Here is a 24958-nt window from a genome sequence, read left to right as displayed (position 1 = left end):
TCATTTCTCACATTCAAGAGTTTATCGAAGTAATCTTTCTATCTATTCTCCTCAGGGTCTGTTATTACATTTCCACTCTCTTTCTTCACTTGTTCTGTGTAATATTTTCTTTTCTATTATTTTTTATCAATCCATACAACATCCTTTTCCAACTCTTGTGTGAATCTCTCCCATCATTTTTACCTTTTCCTCATTTACCACTTTTATACAATTCCTTTTAATTTCCTGATACCTAATCTTACTTCCTTCTTTCCTATCTCTATTCCATTCTTGCCCTGCTTTCTTCTTTTGTTTAACAATCTCCTCCTCCTTTTCCTTCACTCTTATCGAGGTTCTGCCACAAATCTTCTCTGCACAGCTTACAAATGTGTTTGTAAATTTGGTCTATTCTTCTTTTACACTTTCCATTTCTGATATAAGAATGTGCTGTTTTAATTCCTCTTGAAATTTCTCCTGAATTCCTTTAGCTTTTAATTTCCATACTTTCATTTCCTTGTGTATTATTTCTTTTGCTCTCACAATTTTAACTATTTTCAATTTTGCTACCACTACTCTGTGGTCTCCATCAAACACCTCACCTTGTAGTGCTGTTACAACCATTAACTGTTTATGATTTGTTTTCTCAACCAAAAAAAAAATAAAAATCAATAACTGATTTGTCCTTCTTTCACCCCAGCCATACCTAGTGATCATTCTACTATTTTTCTTTCTGAACCAAGTGTTACCCACGATCATTCTGTTTCTCTCACAAAAATTGCTGTTTCTTTTTCCATATCCAAAAGGACCAATCATTTCTTCTTTCCCAATTCTGTCATTTCCAACCTGCATTTTGAGGTTTCCCATGACTATCACTTCCGCTTTGGTGATTATTTCCTCGAGTGTCTCCACGAATTCCTCTATATTTTCCTCACTGTTTCCAGTTTTGGGTGCATAAACTTGGATGAAGTCTTTCACTCCTTCCGTCATCATCATCATCATCATCATCGTTATCGTTGACCATCCCCAGTTGCCCAGGTGTGGTGTACGAGCTCCCTCCATATTTTTCTGTCCATGAACCACTGTTCTCTCATGATCTTCTCCCAATTTTGTCCTCTCTCCTTGACATTTTTCTTCACCAGATCGGTCCATTTTCCTTTGGGTCTGCCCACTGGTCTTTTTCTTTTTACTTCTTCATATTTTCTTCTTGCAGTCCTGCTTGCACTCATCCTTTTTACATGGCCAAACCACTTCAATCTTGCTTTCTGGATCTTCAGTTGTAAGGAGTCTCCTATTCCCCTCCTCCTCTCGGACTTTTTCATTCCTGAACTTGTCCTTCCTGGTCTTCTGTATCATGGTGCGTAGGAACTTCATTGCTGCAGTTTCTGAGAATTTTGAGTTGTCTTGTCTCATTAACGTGGTAGTTTCCAAGTTATTCATGAGGATGGGTGTATAATATGATGTATTTAATGTCATCTTAGCTTTATCCTACAGCAGTTGTCCTACTCAGTCGTACTCTTATTATTCTGTCACTAACATAGTCTATCTTATCCACATATTCATCCAGGGTTTCGTAAACAATCACTCCTAATCCATTCTTTGCCTCACCTCCTCCACTTCAGTACAGGGTGTATCCTCTACTCATCTTCTTCACTCCCTTTCCCTTCCACTAGACCTCACTCAGTCCCATCATTGCAACATTCTTTTTCTTCATAAAGTTAATCTACTCTTCTGACTTTCCTGTCAGGGTCATAACATTAATTATTCCCACCTTCATAATACTGGCTTCCCATGCTTTACCACTTACTTAGCTTTTGGGACAACTCCCAACAAATAACCCAAGACAAAATAACTAAACTAGCAATCGGAAAACAGAACACATTAAATAGAAAGCTTAATGCACTACGGTCACAAATCCAAAAGCAAACAAGACAGTAACACCCCCTTCAAATGCAACAAAGAGAATGAACACACTTTTCACCCACCCATCATGAATTTAACAGACACACACTTTGATGAAACAGAAACTAATATATTGAGCAAAGGACCTAAATACAATTGGGTAAATACATCAACTTTCCATTACCTAACAACCATCATCGCTGAAACTGAAAATTCCCTAAATAAAGCCCCCCATGATTTACGCGATGAGATCAGACACAAGGTTAAGAAATTACCACAATACATAAACAAGATTAACAACAACAGCTATATAAGCACAACTAACAACGGTCAACTCAGGAAACTCAAAGACAAAATTAAGCATAACAATCTATTAATAACAAAGACAGACATAGGTAATACCACAGTCATCATCGACAGAGACGAATACATCACTAAAACTAAACAATGTTTCCTAGACGATACCTTTCAAATCAAATGAAAAGATCCAACTGCCAGTATCCAAAGAAATCTAAAAACATTACTGAAAAACACCCACTTTCTCCTTAACGAGCAAGAAACTATGAAGCTGACTATAATGAATCCACAACTGCCGACTGCGAAAGCCTGCCCAAGATCCACAACGATAATGTATCCATGAGGCCGATCATAAATTATAGATCAAGCCTGACTTACAAATTATCATGCTTCATACAAGCATTTCTCAGAAAACACTACACATTCTTAGCCAAGAAATCAGTACAAAACTTAATAGAATTCTGTAACATCAACAAAGAGCTGTAAATCGAACAACACCACATCCTAGCATCATATGATATCATTAACATGTACCCTAACGTAGCCACACAGAAAACAATAAGACTAATAGAATCGAATTTTAAAAATCACAGTAATCTAAGCATCCTCGAAATAGATGAATTCATTCATTTACTTGAATTTGCCCTAAACAATAATTACTTTAGATTCCACGACGCTATCTACAAACAGCAAGGCCCTCCCATGGGTTCACCAGCTTCAGGAATACTAGCCAATATCTACATAGACCACTTAGAACACTCAGAAATTAGCAAAATTAACAACATATCATTCTGGCACAGATTTATAGATGATATCTTCGTTGTTATAGACTGCAGGTCCACAAATGAAAACAACATACTTGAACAGCTAAACAAAATAGATCCACATATAAAATTTACTATGGTAACTGAGAAAGATCACACTTTGAACTATCTTGACTTATCTGTCACTAAAACTGAAGACCACTTAACATACAAAATGTGTAGGAAACCTATACAAACCTCCAACACAATAAAAATTGATTCCACTCACCCAAATGCACACAAAAAAGTGGCATACTACAGGGTGATTTACAGAGCTTTCAACATACCTCTCTCTCAGGAAGAATTGAAAAAAGAACTGAACATAATTCACGAAATAGTGGAGCATAATGGATACAATAGAAACATGATAAACAAAATCATTCACAAAATAAAACATCAACCAAAATCCAAATTAAGCAGAAACAGCGAAACTAAGAAAGACTATGCACTTTTTACATTTAAAAACACCCACATCCACCCCATAACCAATATTTTCAAAAAACACAATCTAAGAATAGCTTACAGAACCACATGTAATAATACTTCTATTTTACACAACACTAAATTAGTCAATGAGAATAACAAGTGTAACCACTCAGGAGTATACCGCATAAAATGCAACTATTGTGAAGCCAGCTGCATCGGGCACACTGACAGATGTTTTTCTATTCGATACAACGAACACATCAACGCCGCTAAATATAATCACTTTTCATCCATAAGGCAACATGTTGAGGAACATAAGCATAAATTCACTGATATCGAGAATGATATGAAAATTTTAAATATGAACCCCACAGGCCCATTGCTCAATATAATAGAAGATTTTTACATCAGCATGGACCAATATGCTAATCCTAACTTCAACTTAAATGAAATCACAGATAAAACAAACATTCTTTTCAACACAGCCATACCCATTCTAAAAGACAAATATTCAAAACGAATCAGCAAACACAAACCCACACACACACCAAAAGACACGCCCTACTCCACACCACCCCATCCACAAGCTCCTTCCCCTCTCCACCACCTCTCTTTCTTAATGCTACGACAGCCACATGACGTACACGCAACAATGTGCAGCATGCTCCTAACTATGCTCGAGGACTTATCCAGCTCACACATAAGTAGCACACACACACACCATGTACACATCCTATTTAACAGGCACTCTCTATCAGTTATTCTAATACCTACCTTCCTTTTCTTCTTTCTGAGATTTTTTCTAATTTACCTGAGGGAATGCAAGTATGAAGAGGGGAGCACCCACAACTCACTTTCATTGATTTCAATATGTTGCACACAGCAACATAAACCTCAACAAGGAAGTCTAATATAAACTAGCATGTTTTTCAGCATTGGTATAGACTGAGAATGAGCTATGTATCTGTAAACAGGTTACTAAACCTCTTATTCTAATGAACACCACGTCCCCACATATTTGCAGCCCAACAATGCACTTTGAATCATCTCGTAAAACCGTTCGACATAGTGTTGGCATTTAACATTAGATATCCGAGCCCGACACCAGAATGTCAGTGATTCTTCAGAAACTGTAAGAATTGTATCCAATTTCAACCTCAACAAATATAATTTTTGAAATATGTAGAAATCATGGGGCCAGGATAAAAGTCCTTTAACCCCAAAACTGTACCATATGTATATATCTTAATGTTAAGTATTTTTTAGAATAGTGTCATTCATGTTTACCGTATTTACTAGAATAATCCCTGCATATTTTTTTTTAATTGACGCAAGAAATTGGGGTGCGGGTTTTATTCGCGTCAATGTTGAAATTTAATTTTTTCAAAATGAGCCTTCCTAAAATTAGGGTGCGGAGGTTATTCGGCGGCGGGTATTATTCGTGTAAATACAGCGTGTTTACTTGAATAATCCCCGCATATTTTTAAAAAATTGGCACACTAAATTGGGGTGCGGGTTTTATTCGCGTCAATGTTGGCATTTAATTTTTTTCAAAATAAGCCTTCCTAAAATGAGGGTGCGGGGATTATTCGGCGGCGGGGATTACTCGCGTAAATACGGTATTTTAATGACATTCTTGTTTAATTTTAGTAGTATTTATTCTGTACAGTTGCTTTTAAGCAGGTTCTTCAACAGTTGAAGATGACCTGTTTACAGATTGAAACCGGTACTGTATTTTTATGTAAATAATACTGACACTATGTAAAATAAAGTATTGATTAGGTGAAGAACTCATCCTTCATACTTGTGTGCTTGAACTATCAATACAGACTATGAATCTAATAGATTATACTATATATACAAGCAATAATAATAATAATAATAATAATAATAATAATAATAATAATTCGACCTCGATATCTGCATTAGTTACCCATGGATGAGAGAACATTGTTTTCAAGTTATATCTGTTATCGCACTTGCATCAGAATACACTGTTCAGCACTTAATTCAGAAGCCTTGAAATGCACTAAACTGATGAATTACTGCTGTATAAGAAGCAAATCACGCTGCACGCTGTATGGGAGCTTATCGCAGACTACCTGACATGACATCACTGGGAGAGCTATATGGTTCAGATGGCTATTGCATCACCCACTTGCGACACACGACACAGGGGAATAACCGGTAACTCGATTGAAACTGACACTGTATAATGAAATAGAGCTGTGCCAATGAAGGGTTAAGAAATGATGTACGATACATATTACATAGATATAGCAGATTGCTGGGGCCACTCAGGCTCATTTTGGTCTTAGCTGGGGGTTTAATGTCAAATAGATGTGGTCAATAACAAGGATAAAAATACAAAGCAGAAAACTGAAATGTAATTTCTAAGCAGAAGAGAAAAAGAGAGAAAATATACATACAGAAATAAATGTTCAATAGTTACTGTAAGTACAGCCGTAGGCTAATAAACTAAAGTAAAATAGATTGAGATGTTTAGACATAGAAAGAATAGAACATAGACATAGAAAGGATAGAAAGAATGCCAAAGCAAACTATGGAAGTATAAATGAAAGGAAAAGGAAACAAAGGAAGATTAGATTATGATGGCTGGAGTTCGTTAACAACTCCATATGACTGTGGGACTTGGACTGGAATATAATGGAAGAGGAGCAGTGGAGAGTGGAATGCCATAACTTTGCCCCAAAAAGGAGTTCTTTAATGTGTGAGTAAATATTCGAACACAGTTCTCCAGCAATTAAACACTGATATAATTTGTATGTTTCATTTATAGGTCTATGCCTGACGTTGACAATCTCATGCAGGAGTGGCCTCCAGAGTTTGAGAGACTGCTCCATGAAGTGGGACTACCAACAGCGGATCTTGATTGTGATTTAAAGAAGTTTGTCGACATTATATGTAGTAAGTAGACAACACTCAAGTCCTCCCTCATATTTTTCAAAATTTGTAGTTTATATTCTGTTGTGTGTTAAATATGGTATATTTTCTAAACCTGTTCATTTCTTCACTGTGTCAAAACTAAATTATGATTAAATAAAATTTAGAAAATACCTGAAAAAGAAAACATTTAAGAACATATTATACCTGAAAAAGAAATTATTTAATTAAAAAATTTAATTTAATTTTTTTACATTTAGCTGTACATCACACTGACACAGATAGGTCTTAAGGCAACGATGGTATAGGAAAGGTCTAGGAGTGGAAAGAAAGCAGCCATGGCCTTAATTTAGGTACAGCCCCAGTATTTGCCCAGTGTGAAAATGGGAATCCATGAAGAACCACCTTCAGGGCTGACGACAGTGGGGTTCGAACCCACTATCTCCCAAATGCAAGATCACAAATTTAAAATGTGTTTTCAGTACAGATAATCATGCAAAATGAACATATATTTATTTTACTTTTGAAATGCTATTACTAGTCCATTTATTAATTTACTAGCTTCGCTACGGTATTCTACATTGTATTCGAATATCGAAGTAAATAGTGTACATGCAGTAAATAAGATTGTTTTAAAATTGCACGTCTCTTAGCGTTATCCGAGAAAGAGCATGGGGAGGTCCCCGTACGTTGTTTGCAATGTAAAGTGTTTGTTACGGATTTGTGATATAACGGCAGGCTCACTTGCCTACTGGCATTCACAGTCGAGTTGGGAAGTTTACATAATTGCCTACTACGCGGACAGAATCGATTTGGGGAGTTTTCGTTAAAATGGCAGCCCCCCTTTCCTACTTCCAGACAGATTACAGTTGAGTAGTTTTTATTATAATGGCAGGCAATTACCCTACTATCACTCGAAATTGAGTTGTGCAGTTATCATTATAATGCCAGGCCCATTTTCCTACTTCCAGCCAGCTTACTGCCAGTCACACCAAGTTGGTGAGTTTCCATCAAAATAGCAGGCCACTATGCCTAATGCCAGTCACATTTTAGATGAGGACATTTCTTTATAATGGCGGGCACCCTTGCCTACTGCCAAACACAATCGGGTAGGGGAGTTTTAAACAAAACTGCATGCTCACTTGCCTTCTGCACGTCAAATCGAGAAGTGAACTATTCATTACAATTGTAGGCCTTCCTTACTATTGACAGTTACACAGGAGTTGGAGAAGGAACCCTTTCATACTGCCAGTCAAAGTTGGTGTGGGGAGTACTGATTACAATAGCAGATCCACCCTTTCTAGATCGCTACAAATCGACATCAGTGAATATATATAGATCGACATACGAAAGTATATGCGTGTTTACAATATTGAAGACCTTCATTTACAGATTAACTGCTACTAAACGTACGTCTTATCGACAAAGGATTATACCATAAGACACGCCGGATTTAGTGGCCTAAATGGCTGGTCCTATGATATGTCATCTATTCTTGGGTCAGATTGAGTTAGAAACGTGGAACAGGGTAACGTTTTTGTAAGATTATCTCACATTACATTACTTTTCGGATAATTACGTGACAGCTACATACATAGCATTTGGCTCACATATGGCTACTGGGTGGGCCAATTTTCGTGAAGAGTTTGATGATTCTGTATTTCATATAAGTAATCGAAAGTATGAATTATGCATGTGAAAATTCCAAATTGACTTAACATCGATTAATAGAGAAAAATCAAACGTAAAAGGGATACAGATACGGCAAAAAGTCATAAGACCAAGGTTGTAGATCATTCCAAATTGAGCGGAGATTGTGCAATCTGTTATGTGATAGGAATTTCTGAAGGTCTGCACCATCATTAAAATTGCCTGCATATTTCGATATTCTTCGGGGATAAAAAGTGAAAAATTTAATGATCTTGAATGTTTTCCGTTCATTACAGGCTAAAACGTATAATTTTGTCAAACTTCAATTATCTTCTTTTTCTTCTGGCAGATTATGCCGGAATCTGGATTTTGATTGAGGCGGGTAAAAATTAGGACTTTCAGGAAACTAAACCAAAAATTATGGAGATGGTCATTATTACCCCTTAAACGGAAAGCTGTACGAAAATTTCGCCAAAATAGTCAGTGTAGAGGCACACAGTTGTTATGATTTGATTTATATAGATAAGGAATCTGCTCCATGCAAAACACCTTTTGGGCTATGTCCGCTGGACTTAACCTGCAAAACTGACCATTCTTGATATCTCCCTTATTAATCCTCCTGACGAAAAAATGCACATGAAAAAAGGTTTAGAGGTGGAATTCCATCACGTTTGGTCGATTTCCAGTCAGGTTGGTCTTGTTCTGTATATATTGTGGAAGAGTAAAATCACCATTTCGGTTCCCTATAAACCGCCAGTCCATTCCGAAACATGAAATGTTATTTACGTTTAAAACCTACCTTTGGACAGGTGGATGCTAAATATAAATTTTGGTTCAAATGTCTTCAGTAGTTTTCAAGTTGTAAGGAATACGCTTTACACTCACCCGCTCGTGAGTTAAGTCTCCCTTATTAATCCTCGTATCGAAATGATGCACATGAGAAAAAAGGTTTAGAAATTAATTTCTACCAAGGTAGGTAGATTTCCATTAAGTTTGGTTGTGTATATTTTGTGGAAGTGCAAAATCACTGTTTCGGTTTTATATAAACCCCCAGTCAGTTCAGGGATTTAGAAACAATATTTGCCCTAAAACCTATCAAGGACAGGTGGATTCTAAATATGATTCTTGGTGGAAATACATCCAGTAGTTTCTAGCACTCGCGTACATATGGCGTAATTAAGGAAGAAAATAATACAGTTAAGAAAGTCGAAAATAATAGAAAAAGGATTATAACTGAGGACAGCTGGATAACGACAAATATGTAAATGCCAAGTGAATGTATTGGAAAATCAAATGCCCCTCAATAAATTATGCTAGTGTGAGTTATGGATATAATAAAGCGGTAACAGAGGATAAATTTAGGTCCAGTGATTCTTAGGTAAACAAATAACAAGAAGATGAGTAATGGTGTTATTACTTAATGTATTTGAGAGCGGTTATAACATCCAACGATATTCCGCCAATATCCCGCAGATAGGCTGATTGACGCCTCTATTGCCTTCTACCCTAGGAACAACCACGAATTTAAAAGCATGATGAGGAAAATGGCAATATGTTACTTCCCTGCTGGCATGCAGTCAGAGACGTTGCCATGGTAACCTGTAGGTTCGTTTTACCCCCCGTCTATTCAAAGATTTTAAAATGATATGCATATCAAAACCTTCCCCGGGATGAGTATACTCTAAATATGAAGTTTGGTTGAGATCTATCCAGCCGTTTCGACGTGATGGTGAAACAGACAAACAAACAGACACGAAAAGTAAAAACCACCGATTCGGTCTTGAGTTGACCTAAAATAGATAAATATCTGAAAAATTGGCAAAACAAAAGAAATTACAGACAGCGGACCCCCTACAATTGTATTTATATAGATTAACCTTCCTCAGATAACTAAGCAAGTAAGCTCGATATAGTGCGACCAACACTGAAAGCAGGATATGGTACTTCTTACATTAGATTTGGTAACAATGTTGGAAAAACAGTCACTGCAGCCTTGGGTGGGTGCTTTAGAGATACATCTGGCAGAACAGAGGTACTCTGTCTTCTCTAACTAACTAACCCCATGGCACTACAGCCCTTGAATGGCCTTGGCCTACCAAGCAACTGCTGCTCAGCCCGAAGGCTTGCAGATTTCGAGGTGTCGTGTGATCAGCATGACGAATCCTCTCGGCCGTTATTCTTGGCTTTCTATGTCTTCTCTAGATCTACGAAACAAATATAACAGTCTGTTCCTCTCATAGCATTTTGAAATTACTTGGCTCATATTAAAAATTTGATCCTGACAGCCCCTCTGTGGTCTAAAAACACACTGGTTTTCATCCAACTTACTCTCAACCACTAATCGCACCCTCCCTACCAAAATCCCAGTGAACATCTTGACTAATATACTGATCAGTGAGATACCTTGATAGTTGTTTCAATCCTTCCAGTTCCCTTGCTTATGGATAGGTGTGATTATTGCTTTTTTCCAGTCAGATTGTATATTACTAATATTCATTGCTAATCTTATTACTCTATGAAGCCATTTCATCCCTGCCTTCCCACTATATTTCACCATTTCAGATCTAATTTCATCTATTTCTGCTGCTTTATGACAGTGGAACTTATTTACCCTCCTCTCCACTTCCTCAAGCATAATTTTACCATCATCATCATCATCATCATCATCATCATTCTCCACATGAGCTTGGTAGTTCACGGCGTCACAAGGAAGATTTCCTTTTATGTTAAGAAGATTTTCAAAATATTTCTTCCATGTGTCCGGTGATTCCTCGGGATCTATTATGAGTTCACTTGACTTACCCAAAACACTATTCATTTATTTTTCCCCCCTTTCTGAGAATCTTTATTACTGTCCAGAAAGATTTCTATGCTGCTTGACCTAGTCTTTCCACATAATTATCAAAATCTTCCCATACTTCTTCTTGGATTCAATAACTACACTGAGCAGCATGAAAAACCCAACACCCAATAAATGATGTGTAATTATTGTGTAACTAGCAAATGTACCCGTGTTTTGTTACGGTATTCTACATTGTATACGGATTTCTCTGTAAATTGCTGTAAAGGCATTGAGTAAGATTATATTTATTGCATGCCTCTTAGCGCTATCCTAGAAACAAAACAGGGAGGACGGAATACATTGTTTCTGATGTAAGGTAGATATAGGAGAAGTTTTGAGGATAATGGCAGGCTACATTTCCTACTGCCAATCACAATTGAGTTTGTGAGTTTCTACTATAACGGCAGGCTCACCTGGCAATTGCCATTCAAAATAGAAATGGAGAGTTTTCATTATAAAGACAGGCCCTTTTTCGTAATGCAAGTCACATAAAATCAGCTTCATGGTCCGTATCGCACTTCAATAGATTCACAATTAAGTATTTAATTTATTTTCCACCTCGTCGATACAATGATTGCTTAAGGCAATTTTTAATGGTCAAAAGTGGTACATGTTTCGTATATTATCAACATCTTCAGCCACATAACACTGTTTAGATGAAAAATATATAAAATTGACAAAGTAATGCTTTAGAGGAAGTGTCCTTAAAATTAACATAAGGACACTTCCTCTAAAGCATTACTTTGTCAATTTTATATATTTTTCATCTAAACAGTGTTATGTGGCTGAAGATGTTGATAATATACGAAACATGTACCACTTTTGACCATTAAAAATTGCCTTAAGCAATCATTGTATCGACGAGGTGGAAAATAAATTAAATACTTAATTGTGAATGCAAGTCACAGTCGAGAAAGATTTGATTATAACCGAGAAATGCAGCGCTATCTAACGTATCAACAATTGAGACATGACAATAAGTTATACGACCAAAGTTGTTGATCTCTCCAAATAGAACGGCGATTATGCTATCTGTTTTGTGATGCGACTTACCATTTAGTCACCGATTATCTAGAAATGAAGGTCTGCACCGTCATTAAAATATTTTTTATATTTTGATATTTTCCGGGGCCAAAAGTTATACATTTGCATGGCTTGGAATATTTCCTCAAAGAAAAGAGTGTCTAGGTTTTGGGATTAGCACTTGCATACATACGGAGTAATTAAGGAAGAAACTAATACAGTTAAGAAGGTTGAAAATAATAGAATATAGGATTATAACTGAGGACAGCTGGATAGGACAAATATGTTAATACCTAGTGGATGTATTGGAAAATCAAATGTCCATCAATAAATTATGATGGTATGAGTTACAGATATAAGAAAGTGGTAACAGAGAAGAAATTTAGGCACAAGGATTGTTAGGTAAACAGGTAAGAAGATGACTAATGGTGTTATTACTTAAGCTATTCGAGGGCGGTTATAACCTCGAACGATATTCCGTCAATATCCCGGAGAATGGCCGATTGACGTCTCTCTTGCCTTCTACCCAAGGAACAACCACGAATTTACAGGAATGATGACGAAAATGGCTGGTAAGCAGTCAGAGACGTTGCCATGGTAACCTGAAGGTTCGTTGTCGGTCTATTGATCACTCAATGCAGAGCATTATACCCGCAGAAAATAGTGATTTTCTCCATCGTTTTAAGAGAAAGCTAAATTATGAACATAACAAAAGTTGTTTATAATAAAGAGACGTTTCACATAAAGTCCAGGGATTTTTACAGAAAATCAATAGTATAAGAGAAAATGGAGGAAAACTGTTCTGGTTTTCCTATAAACCACCCGTCTGTTCAAAGATATTTAAATGAAATGCATATCAAAACGTTCCCCGGGGTGAGTATACTCTAAATATAACGTTTGGTCGAGATCTATCCAGCCGTTTTGCCATGATGGTGGATCAGATAGACAGGCACAAAAAATAAAAACCACCGATTCGGTCTTGAGTTGACCTAAAATGGATAGATATCTGAAATATTAGCAAAACAAACATAATTACAGATGGCGGACCCCCTACAACTTTATTTATATAGATTATCTAATTAATCAAAGTGAAGCACTACAACCAATTTTTTAAGATGGGGTATGTTATTGGTGTTGATTTTGCGAGCAGACAAAGAAGTGTTGATTGTTTATTGCACTAGCCTCAATTGTTTTTTCTCGCGCAACCTAGAAAACACATCGCTGGATGTGAGCCAGTAATGTTTTCCTGCTCTTGTATCGCTTATTGTTTCACCTTTAATTGTTCACCTTTCAATCACACATGTTTATAGGATCTTTTTGTGATTGTCTTAATCAGCTTTCTGGAGTAAACATGCCGTTAAGCACTGAACAACCTGCGAAAGCTGTTGCTTTGGTAGAAGATGGTCGCAGCATGCATTGCGTTGCAGAAGTGTTGTGGACTACACCTTCCACAATTTCCAAAACCGTACGAAGGTACAGGGAAACTGGAGGCTTTGCAAGGAGACCAGGATCAGGCCCGAGAATAGCAACATCGGAAAGAGATGACCGCTTCTTACAACTTCAAGTTCACCGGGCGAGTTGGCCGTGCGCGTAGAGGCGCGCGGCTGTGAGCTTGCATCCGGGAGATAGTAGGTTTGAATCCCACTATCGGCAGCCCTGAAAATGGTTTTCCGTGGTTTCCCATTTTCACACCAGGCAAATGCTGGGGCTGTACCTTAATTAAGGCCACGGCCGCTTCCTTCCAACTCCTAGGCATTTCCTATCCCATCGTCGCCATAAGACCTATCTGTGTCGGTGCGACGTAAAGCCCCTAGCAAAGAAAAAAAAAAAACTTCAAGTTCTCTGTAACCGTCACACCACCATCGTTAAAGTACGAAATTGACTCCACCAAGTTCAAGGGGTCAATGTTAGTGAGAGAACCATTTGAAACAGACTAGAAGAAGCCAATCTTAAGTCCAAAAGACCTGCTACAGATCTGAAACTCACCAGAGAGCATCGCACAGCTCGACTACATTTCACAAGGGAACATCTTGGCTGGACAGTACAACAATGGGATGAAGTGTTGTTCACCAATCAGTCGTGATTTGGCCCCCAATCACCTGACTGAAGAGAGAGTGAGTCTGGAGAAGGCCAGGGGAAAGGTATTCCCCTTGCACATTCTCATTCAGGTTGCCTTTTCAGGGTGGTTCTGTGATGTTATGGGCAGGAATCAATACAGCTGCACGTACGGATTTGGTTTTTGTGGAGAATGGGAGCCTTACCACACATCAGTATGTGGAGGAAATCTTTCTGGAGCATGTTGTACCTTTTGGTCCATTTATTGCTGATGATTTTACACTAATGCACATCAATACATGCCCACATGTTGCGAGAATTGTGCATGAGTTCTTGGATGAAACAGGGATTCATGCTATGGTTTGGCCTGCTCAAAGCCCTGATTTGAATCCTGTTGAGCACGTTTGGGACCAGCTGTGGAGAAGAGCCCATCAGCACTATCCAGAGACCTTACAGGACCTACGGAATGCCCTCCTGGAAGAATGGGAGACGATTCCTCAACAGGACAATATCGCATTAATCAGCAGCATGCCTGAAAGGTTGAATGCCGTCATTGGTGCAAGAGGTGGCAATACACACTTTTAAAGATGCGAACAGAGGTCCCCAAGATTGTCTCCAAGGTCTGTGAAGTGAAAGTGTGAAATGTATAACATCAAAACAGAAGTGCATTACTTTTATGAGCATACTCAGTATTTCCTTGAAATGCGGATCTCTGACAATTTGTTCAATTTGTTTATAATCGTATTTTCTTTTCATTGTTAAGGCACTTAAGATGGGACCATACCACAATATTCTATCATAAGATAGGGATTAGTGTCATATATTTAAAATAAATTTCAGTTTTGAAAGAAATTGAAGTGTTGCTTTTTTCGTGCCGCTCGATGTATATGTTTTGCTGTGTTTCTTTCATCTATATGCAATTCCCTGTCTCCATCAGTCCTTGTTGGGAGCCATTACTGATATGCCTTCTTTTTATGTCTACATGCTGCCCTCACTTATCATTCCACCAAGTTTCCTTTTTCCCATCTTTACACACAACTGTTCCTAGGCATTCCCTTGCTGTTTCTACTAAAGCATCCCTGTATGCCACCCATTCTCTTACTACATTCTGAACCTGCTTACTGTCCACTGTTTGTAACTTTTCACTAATCATATCCATGTATTTCTGTCTAATTTCCTCATCCTGGATATTTTCTACACTTTATTGTCTGCAGACAGATATCACTTTCTCTGTCCTGGGCCTAGAGATACTTAGTTCACTTCAGATCAGATAGTGGTCCGTATTATTGAAAAATCCCTGAAAAACGTGCAGATTCCTGACATTTCCACAATTCAAAGTCTGTTAAGATATAGCAGGGCTGGCCACAACGAGGCTCGCGAGCCGCATGCGGCTCTTGAGTCAGTCTCATGCGGCTCTTGACACCAACCTTACAGTAAAATTAAATGATATAATTAATGGAATCTAACGACATCTCGCGGCCGGCGGCAGTCAATAGCAGCGATGTGCGGCTTAACGTTATTGGCGCTGTAGGTCAGTGGTGAGAGATGGAAGGTGAAGATAGTTCCGAGGCCTTCCGTTAGATATGCTTTGAGCGGGAGAGTGTGTCAGTGAGTCAGTGTCATGAGGTGAAGCCAGTCGCGTTCGTGTATGGGCAGTAGCGAGTGCCGATACTATTCTGTGTGCAGTTGTGTGCCGTTTCAGTACAGTTGTGGTCTGGTGTCCGAAAAGTTGTGATGCCGTCTAAGAAGCGCAAATATGAAGAGGAGAATCGAGCTTTTAATGCCGACTGGGAGGAAGAATTCCGTTTTGTAGAAAAAAAAATGGTAAGCCAATGCGTCTTTGTGTCAAATAACTTTGTCGCAGTTCAAGACCAGTAATCTAGAACACCATCATGACACTAACCACAGCGGTTTCAACAAAGATTTTCCTGTTGCCTCTCAGTTAAGGAAAACCAAACTGAAATCACTAAAGGAAAAACTTAATCGTCAGAGTAGGATTATGTCAATTTATACCAAGGAAGTAGATTTGACATCTTGGCTTTTAATATAGCAAAAGCAAAGCCTTACACAGAGGGGTAGTTTATTAAGAGCATGGCATAAGTTATTTCTGTTTAAGAACCCGAAAATAAGACACTTCAGAAACTCATCAACGAAATGCCCGCTGCTAGACACACAATCTTGATTTATGAATTTCATTTTCCGTATTGACATTTACCAATCTTCTTAAAAGGAAAGAAAAATTCCACCTAATCAATACATTTATTTTCTTGCAAAGTACTACAATCTAGGACCGGTTTCGACCCTTCATAGGTCATCCTCAGCTATATCAGAATCACATTTGCATTTCTATCTTATACCTCTGAAAGACCTTATGATATATTGTTTCATAATTTTCAGTAAAAACTTATCTTAAAAACTTACAAATTTCTAAGCGTTGTGTTAAAATTAAAAATTAAAATTACAAAACTTTGTCTATTATATACATGCCCTTGGGCTGACAGAATGCATCCTTAGGTTGATTAAGCATCTATCTTAGGTATTGTTGCTTATTCTGTTGAATCGAATCCTTTTTATACTTATGTACAATCGTGAATAGACTATCAGTAAAATTTTATAAATAAAGCTTGCGTGATAATTATAATAAAATATCATGTTACATCTTTATACATTATTGCTGGAGTGATATTATTTTAGGCAAAATATAAATGCGTGTTGACCTCTATAAAATATTTTACATAATATATTTTGAAGTCTAATCATTGTACTTTAAAGTCTAAAATACTTATTGCTTGGATCTTGCGTGGTTATGTGGTAAAATATTATAACAATTTGTCTTTTATAACATCAGATATTGATAGTATTTAAAAATGCCGTGTATGGTTGGCTTTTAAATCTAAAGATTAAATGTCATTTCCTTCTTGCATAAAATTACAAGTTTCATATTATGTTGATTATGTGTTATATAAAACATAAATGTCTAATAAATTGAATGCTTATCATTTACTACAGAAATTTTAAACACTTGAATGTCTAGTAATATAGTCAGTGTGTTTAGTGACACTGAAACATATTGGCCTTGATTCTTGCGTTATATTTCCATAATTTGCCTTTTTTTATATATGTCAAATGTTGGTCTTTATGGGTTCCATTTGTAAATAACAGCACTTTCCTATAATTGTGAAATGGATCAATAAGCTTGATACGTGTTAAATTATGGAATATATGTGCGATTCAGTTCTGGCCTAACTTCTGGAGTTTTCTCCCATCAAATGCCGTAAGACTGTGGTGGTTCCTTTCCCTTTTTTAAGGCTGGTAAAGTTGCTGGATGTTTGAATTGCAAGTTTCTTGGCCGTTTGACGAGTAACTTGCAATTCAAACATCCAGCAACTTTACCAGCCTTAAAAAAGGGAAAGGAACCACCACAGTCTTACGGCATTTGATGGGAGAAAACTCCAGAAGTTAGGCCAGAACTGAATCGCACATATATTCCATAATTTAACACGTATCAAGCTTATTGATCCATTTCACAATTATAGGAAAGTGCTGTTATTTACAAATGGAACCTATAAAGACCAACATTCGACATATATAAAAAAAGGCAAATTATGGAAATATAACGCAAGAATCAAGGCCAATATGTTTCAGTGTCACTAAACACACTGACTATATTACTAGACATTCAAGTGTTTAAAATTTCTGTAGTAAATGATAAGCATTCAATTTATTAGACATCTTGTGCGAACTGCGCTTACCAATTATCAGCCACATTTTAAGAAAACTAACAGCAACAATGAACACTCGAAAAACCACTTCTCAAAAGTAAAATCTCATTCCTTGATGTGTATACCTGAACAATATGTAGAAAATAAATGTTCCTTCATTTGTTACAAAATGAAAAACGTGTCTTCATTTTATAAACCATTTTCTAAACATGCTCCCAATTTTATCTCCTGAATTTGTGGCTCCCAGAATTAAGGTTAGTGGCCACCCCTGAGATATAGTCTGTTATGGATCTGGTGCACACACTCCCATGTGTAGCGGTGAATAGCCTTATACATGAAGAATGTATTTGTAACTGCTAATCCATACTAACACAGAAGTCCAACAAAAGCTTCCATATCTTCCCCACATTTACCTATCACCCTTTCATATCCTTTAGTTCTGTTTTCAACTCTCACATTGAAATCACCCATTAGCACTATCCTCTCCTTGCTCTTGACTTTGACTACAATATCACTTAGTGCTTCATAAAACATGTCGACTTCATCCTCATCTGCTCTCTCACATGATGAATACGCCGAGACAATTCTTGCCCCAATTCCTCCAACTGCCAAATCTACCCACATCATTTGCTCATTTACATGCCTAATTGAAATTATGTTGCGTGCAATAGTATTATTGATGAACAGTCCTACCCTACGCTCTGCCCTTCCCTTTTTAACAGCCATCAACTACACTTTATAATCTCCTGTCTTTTTCTCCTTATCTCCCCTTACCCAAATATCATTAACTCCTAACACATCCAAATGCATCCTCTTTGCTGACTCAGCCAGTTCTACTTTCTTCCTTCTATTAGCCCCATTAATATTGATAGTTACCCATCGAATTCCATTTTGTTCACCAAATTGTTTCCAAGGAGTCCCTCGCCTGTCAAATGACTCCCGTAAGTCCGAGGCTTGCATAAGACTTTCTGAACGTGTTGGGTGAAAATTCTGTGAAGCAGGATGCTACCCTTACTTACACGTAGTCCTTGTGAGGATCTCTCCTCTAACGGGTTACGGATCCCCAGTGGATTGTATAGTCCTAACCACCCGAGTACAAGGAAGGCCATGACTCATGAGGGAACATCGGCAATAGTTAAGTCTCTGATCGCGGCGAAACTTGAAAAACACATTGAGGTACATGTAAAGAATATGTCATCATCAATTTTGGGTGCCGACATTCATTAGGGCGTTAACTAAGGGGCCTAAAAGTTGCGACATTTCAAATTCCGAGCAAACAGAGATGAATACCTACTGGCCAATGCTAAGCCTGCCTCCTGCCACATCTCTGCACCTCCTCCCTTCCCCCATCCTTCTCGTTCCCCGCCACATGTTTTCCTTCTTCCCGTGCCCGCCCGTCTGTTTAGCTGCTGAACGGGACTTGTGCTGTGAACTTTGCATATTCTATCAGCCTTCCTCATAGCTCTCCTTTGTAATTCCCACATTGTATTTGTCAGTTTACTTTTCTGAAATATTTATGAAAACATTTGCGACGATTCCTTAAACGTAATGTTGTTGAGCGTGTCAAAAATTATCCAGTGCTGACAATTAAAACCTAAAATTCCATTTGCAGTGCGAAAGACCACGCTTCAATCTACATTATTACGGCCTATGTCACGCAGTGTGGCATCACCTCATGAGCGTCAAAACCTATCTGAAAACTGTTGACTGCTTAACACTCACCCTCAGTCGCATCATAAAGCTGCAGCTCCCAAAAGTTCAGCGGACCTTCTTCACCATGACTTCCGTGATTTGCTTGAAGATGAAAAATAATTTTGGGGCAGGGAACCAGAAGGATGGGGGAAGGGAAGAGGTGCAGAAGTGTGGCACGAGGCAGGCTTAGCATTGGCCAGCAGGTATTCATCTCTGTTCGTGTGGAACTTGAAATGTCACAACTTTTAAGCCCCTTAGTTAATGCCCTAATGAATGTCGGTACCCAAAATTGATGCTGACATCTTTTTTGTGTACCTCAATGTGTTTTCCAAGTTTCATCGCGATCGGAGACTTAACCATTGCTGATGTTCCCTCGTCAGAGTATGTACGAGATGCCCCTCCCATTTCATAGCAACTGATTTCCCAACTCTCGGGACCACTTACTAGGCCACTCAGTCATTGCTCAGGGTTCATGAGCTAGGACGTGACTACAGTAACCCCGCACCATGAACCACTGCTTATTAACTAGCTGATGTACCCGTGCATCGCTACGGAATTCTACATTGTATACAGAATTCTAGGTTAGGTAGTGTATACATTGTGAACAAGATTGTATCAAATTGCATAGCACTTAACATTACCCTAGAAACACGGTGGGGAAGTCACCAAACGCCTTTTCTCATATGAAGACTGGATTAGGGAATTTTCATCATAATGGTAGCCTCCCTTGCCTACCGTAAGTCACAATCAGTTTGGGGAGGGAGTTTTCATTAGAATGGCAGACAATCACTCTCCCTTGCCTTTTTACATCCTCAGAAAGACTGTCTCAGTAGTTTTCTCAACTGAAATGAACATAGTTCATTACAATGATGTCAGTAGGAATGGCACAATTAAAAGCAATGCTTTCATATAAATTGCTCGATCAAATGAAAAACCACACAGTTTTTAACTTTTAATGTACAATCGCTACCGATCTAACAGTCCAAAGTTCCAGAGGGTGTAGAATAGTGGAGACTCCCAGGGCAAAAACTATGCTCTTTTACTAATCTGTTTCCTGGGAGTACCCGATGAGTCAGAAAATCTCAATTCACTACACAGGCAGCGAAAAAATCCATCCGACTTGGAGGCAAATTTTCCCTCCAAGCCAGAGGAGAAACCCTCTCTTCACTGCTAATTTGGAATAAAATGAATGTGGATTTAATGAAAGTGAAATGGAAGAAGCTTTTCTTAAGAAACAGCTCTTTTCAGGGTTGAATTTTGAGTTATTTAGTGAATTGTGGTGCTATAATTTGGAATAGGCCTAAATTGTAATTCTAGAGCAGGTCATAGTCATAGTACTACTACTACTACTACTACTACTACTACTACTACTACTACTACTAAGTGAGCCTCTGTCTTAAGTGTGCACACTGCTCATTCAAAACAGCACCTCAGAATAGGCATCGAATAGCTGGAATACTATGATGAATCAGACTGTTACGTACCAGCAGTATCAGAAAATGTATGAACCAGACAAATGGCATGCTAAAGAAGAAAGTTTTCTAACTTCCCAGCTATTTCCCGCCCATATTCAGTCAGACTGTTATTATCGGTACACAGCAGTAATCCCATCTATCGGAGTTGAGCGGCAGCATAAGAGACAAAGGACATCACAACAAACAATGGTCAATGTAATGTTTTTGTTGATCAATGTCATGTGCTTTTACTCAGCTGTAAATATGTATATATATTACTGATATTGTCTGTATAAGCCATACACTAAATAATAATGTGCTTTTAATATTGTAGGCCTTCACATTTAGTTTTCTTCTGACTCTGAAATACCACTCTTATCATAGCCAGTATGGTAAAACTGAATAAAACATAAATGGTCGGAAATTGTATTCTCTATAACTTTTGTTATGTAACTTAAGTACTTTTCGATAGGACCAATAACACAGGTATTTACAAATTAAATTTTAGGCACCTTGCCATAAATTACAATTTCATACAGGGTGAATAAACTGCAGTTTAGACTGCAGTTTCTTATTCCTCGACTCTATATATACTGACTTTCATTAAATTCTGTTAACCCATTTTCTCGTGGCTCGGCATTGATATGGACTTGGCAACAAAAAGTACAAATTCATGAATATCTGTGTTATCAAAGCCAGTATGGTAACAATGTATGACATAAATGATCAGAAATTTAATTATATATAACTTTAGTTATGTAGTATTTATCGATAGGACCACTAATAACATAAATACTTGAGAATTAAATTTTAGGCCTTCCCCTAAACTACCATTTCACTCAGCGTGAGTAAAATGATTTATAGCCTAGATTGTAGTGGCTCATCCCACGACTTCACATACCGGTTTTCATTAAATTCTCTTTAGCCGTTTTCTCGTGGTGCGTGTACAGACAGACAGAAATTACGAAAAAGTAAAAAGTGCATTTACTTGTTACTATGAACATGACAGATACAGAAATACCATTCTTTTCAAATTCTGAGCAATGTACAGACAAAACTTTTATTTTATATATATATATAGACTAACAGTTATTTTTTTACATAACCCATTACCACCATGAATGATCACAGGATCACACCATGCAGCATGGTTATGAAAATATCTAACAATGCACAAATTTATGATCATCGTTTTGTCTGACAGCTTGCCATGTTTGTTTGGTTTTGGCTGGCGTTTTACAGCGGGATGCCCTTCCTGACACCAACCCATAATCCATTTGGGAAAACAGGATTAACTGAGAATAGAAACTCTCAGCCCTCCGAACACTAGTCTGTTCGCCGACCCAGCTTCCCGCTGGGGCTGGATACCTAACCTTCCACTGGGTCGCTTGGCTTAGCAGGGTCAGTGCTTGGAGTTAGAGTGGAGAGGCTATGAGGATTCTCTTCTTCTGAATCCTTATATTATTGGTGCTGTTGGCCTGCATCATCGCATCACACTCCCATTTATCCAGATCTCCAGATTTACGAGGACCTCCCCCAGCTTGTCGTTGAGAAAAGGCTTCGAGAAGAAACAGCAATCGGGGATGAACAGTTTGGTTTCATGCCAGGAAGAAGTACCATTGATGCAATTTTTGCACTCTGGCAAACCATAAGAGAGGCACAGGGAGAAAAATAAAAGGTTAATTATGGCCTTTGTAGACTTACAGAAGGCCTATGATAGAGTCCCACGTCAAGAAGTCTGGAGATGTTTAAGGACCAGGGCAGTACCAGAAAAGTTTGAGATTTATCCAGGATATGTACGAGGGAGCTAAAACGAGAGTAAGAAGCAGTGTAGGGTGGACTGGATCAGAGCCCTGCAGCCAGGCCCACCGTGCAGCACTTCAAACCCACGGGCTCCAGCAGCCCAGCCCGTGCAGTGCCGCTCTCTTCTGACGCGGCCGCGTACTGGCCCACAGCACTGGTCTCGTACAGCCCACCGCATGGGTGAGCTCAGTGGAATAACCTTGAGCACTTCTCCATAATAACATGTGCGCCGTGCACAACGAAAATGTTCGTGTCACACTACTGTTCGGATCACTCACTCTACGAATTCCCGTATGCTAATAACACATTTCAAAGTAGGCTAATCGCATTTTGAGATTTTTCCTGCACTGTAATAATAATTGAAAACAAACAGAAACTTTGTTATAAACTAATATTCATCTGCAATTGACTGAAAATGAATCTAAAGAACACGAAGCATATTCATAGGACTTCATTCGCGTTTACCTCAAAATAAAATAAACTGAAATGGCGTGCAATGTGCCAACAACAAAAACAAACCTGAACATAGCTTTTATTTAGTGTGCGTAGTTTATTGGTCATTGCTAATAGCAGTGGAATGGAATTACTGTGAATGAAAAGAAGAGCATCAATATTGTCTGGTTGTAGAAGAGACCGTCGTGCGTTGAGAATGAAGCCCGCTGAACTGAAATTTTTCTCTGAAGCTGAACTTGATGCTTGCATACATAATACTTTCTTAGCAATCTGGTGAAATTTGGATAGTTTTGTTCATTTGTTCTCCAATAGGACACTATATCTATCTTCTTCCATTCCACAATTTTGCTTTAAATATCTTTCCAGCTCATCTGTTGGAATAGGAGCATCACGAACATCAGTCCACGAAAAGAAAACTTTGTTACTTTGACAGGTTGTGGCATAGTCGTTGAGTCTGATGACATGCAAATATTAGAATACTCATCATTCAATCACACCTCGTTCATAAGTTTTTTATCTAATCATAAAAAGACCAAATCAGTCCGACTCCTTTAATCTATACGGTACTAATATAATAAAGAGAGAGTGTGAATGTTTTAAGTTTGTGTATATTTGGAGGGCAATCTTAGAAACTACTGGACCGATTCTAAAAATCCTTTTACTTATGTAAATATACATTATCCCTGACGGACATGGGCTGTATATTATTTTCAAAACAATACGAGATGGGGGGCGATGGGTAAGATATAAAAATAATAGGCTAATATAGGCAAAATATCGAATTTGTCGTGCATGGTCGAGACAAAGCTCATTTTCAGCCCCTTGACGCAAAGAACAAAACTCGGTAAGCCGTATGGGCCCAAAAACCATGTTTTAATGCCCTAAAACCAACCGTTATGGAGATATTGGCACCAAACTACCCCTGCTCTCGGAATCAGATAAAGAAATGAACTGCCCCAACCATGGCAAAATCAGCTCGATGATTCTACAGCAGCGAGATTATGCGTGTACGTTCGGGCATAGCTGCCAACCAAAACTGGTGCACATAATCCCTGAGCATGTCTAAAGTATATCTCTAAACTTAATATGTTCCAGACGTGAAGTGGTATTTATAATCTCTTTTAAAAATAAAGAGATATTATTTAAGAGGGGAGGGGGTAAAAAGGACTGAAATGTGTGTTGGCGTGAATTTTTAAGATAAGCATATCTACATTATATCTCAAACACTTAACATGTTGCACATGTGAAAATTGATATTTTTAATATTTTAAAAAACTGGGCGAGTTGGCCGTGCGGTTAGGAGTGCACAGCTGTGAGCTCGCATATGACCACATTGTACTTGAAATAGACTTTCAACTTATGTTTCCTTTGTGTGTGTACTTGGCCTCTGCATGTTTACTGATAAGTCACTGCTCTCCATCCATTTGTATGCTTTTATGTTTCATTCTTGTTAGCTTCCTTATCTCTTGAGGTTCATAATTGAAGAGCCAAATCTAGGTTTTTTTTACTATCATCATCATCTTCATTTTGAAGGCTCCAGTTGACTTCTTACCCTCTTGGGATATATTGCAGTCTTGTTTAGTATCTGACTTCCATCATACAATCTAGTTAACAAGTTGGTTTCCATTTTTTAAAAAAAAGAAAAAACAAAAGTCCACTTTTCTGATACTTGTTGTTTTAAACTTCAGTTGGCCTCTTAGCTGTCTTGGTAGATCAGGGGTTCAACTCATAATATGAAGTTTGTTTAGGTTACAATGCAGCCAATTTTCTTTTTCCCTTTTTCAGGCAAATCCAGTATGATGTAGCACTTGGGTCATAACTGTTAGCAAGTTAAAGATGTTTGGTGGCATGCTTTGCATGATTTAAGAACCATCAAGTTGAGTTCTGCTTTGCTGCTAGATAGTGGCGCTACTAAAAAAAAAAAAGTCAAAATTGATATACTAAGACACCTAAATG

At 38.0% G+C, this 24958-nt stretch overlaps 1 protein-coding gene across 3 annotated transcripts in view; it reads left to right on the top strand.

Moving 5' to 3' along the window:
• IFT46 (intraflagellar transport 46) overlaps positions 1–24958 on the top strand; it is a 113531-nt gene that overhangs the window by 84334 nt on the left and 4239 nt on the right. For all 3 annotated transcript variants that reach the window (XM_067151435.2, XM_067151434.2, XM_067151436.2), the window contains exon 7: positions 6205–6332. In XM_067151435.2, the coding sequence (XP_067007536.2) occupies positions 6205–6332 (128 nt within the window). The remainder of the gene's footprint in view (positions 1–6204; positions 6333–24958) is intronic.

The sequence above is a fragment of the Anabrus simplex genome, chromosome 7 (assembly GCF_040414725.1).
Source record: "Anabrus simplex isolate iqAnaSimp1 chromosome 7, ASM4041472v1, whole genome shotgun sequence".
Classification (NCBI taxonomy): domain Eukaryota; kingdom Metazoa; phylum Arthropoda; class Insecta; order Orthoptera; family Tettigoniidae; genus Anabrus; species Anabrus simplex.
The sequence above is the reverse complement of the archived record's forward strand: the minus strand, read 5'-3'. Positions and strand labels throughout refer to the sequence as shown.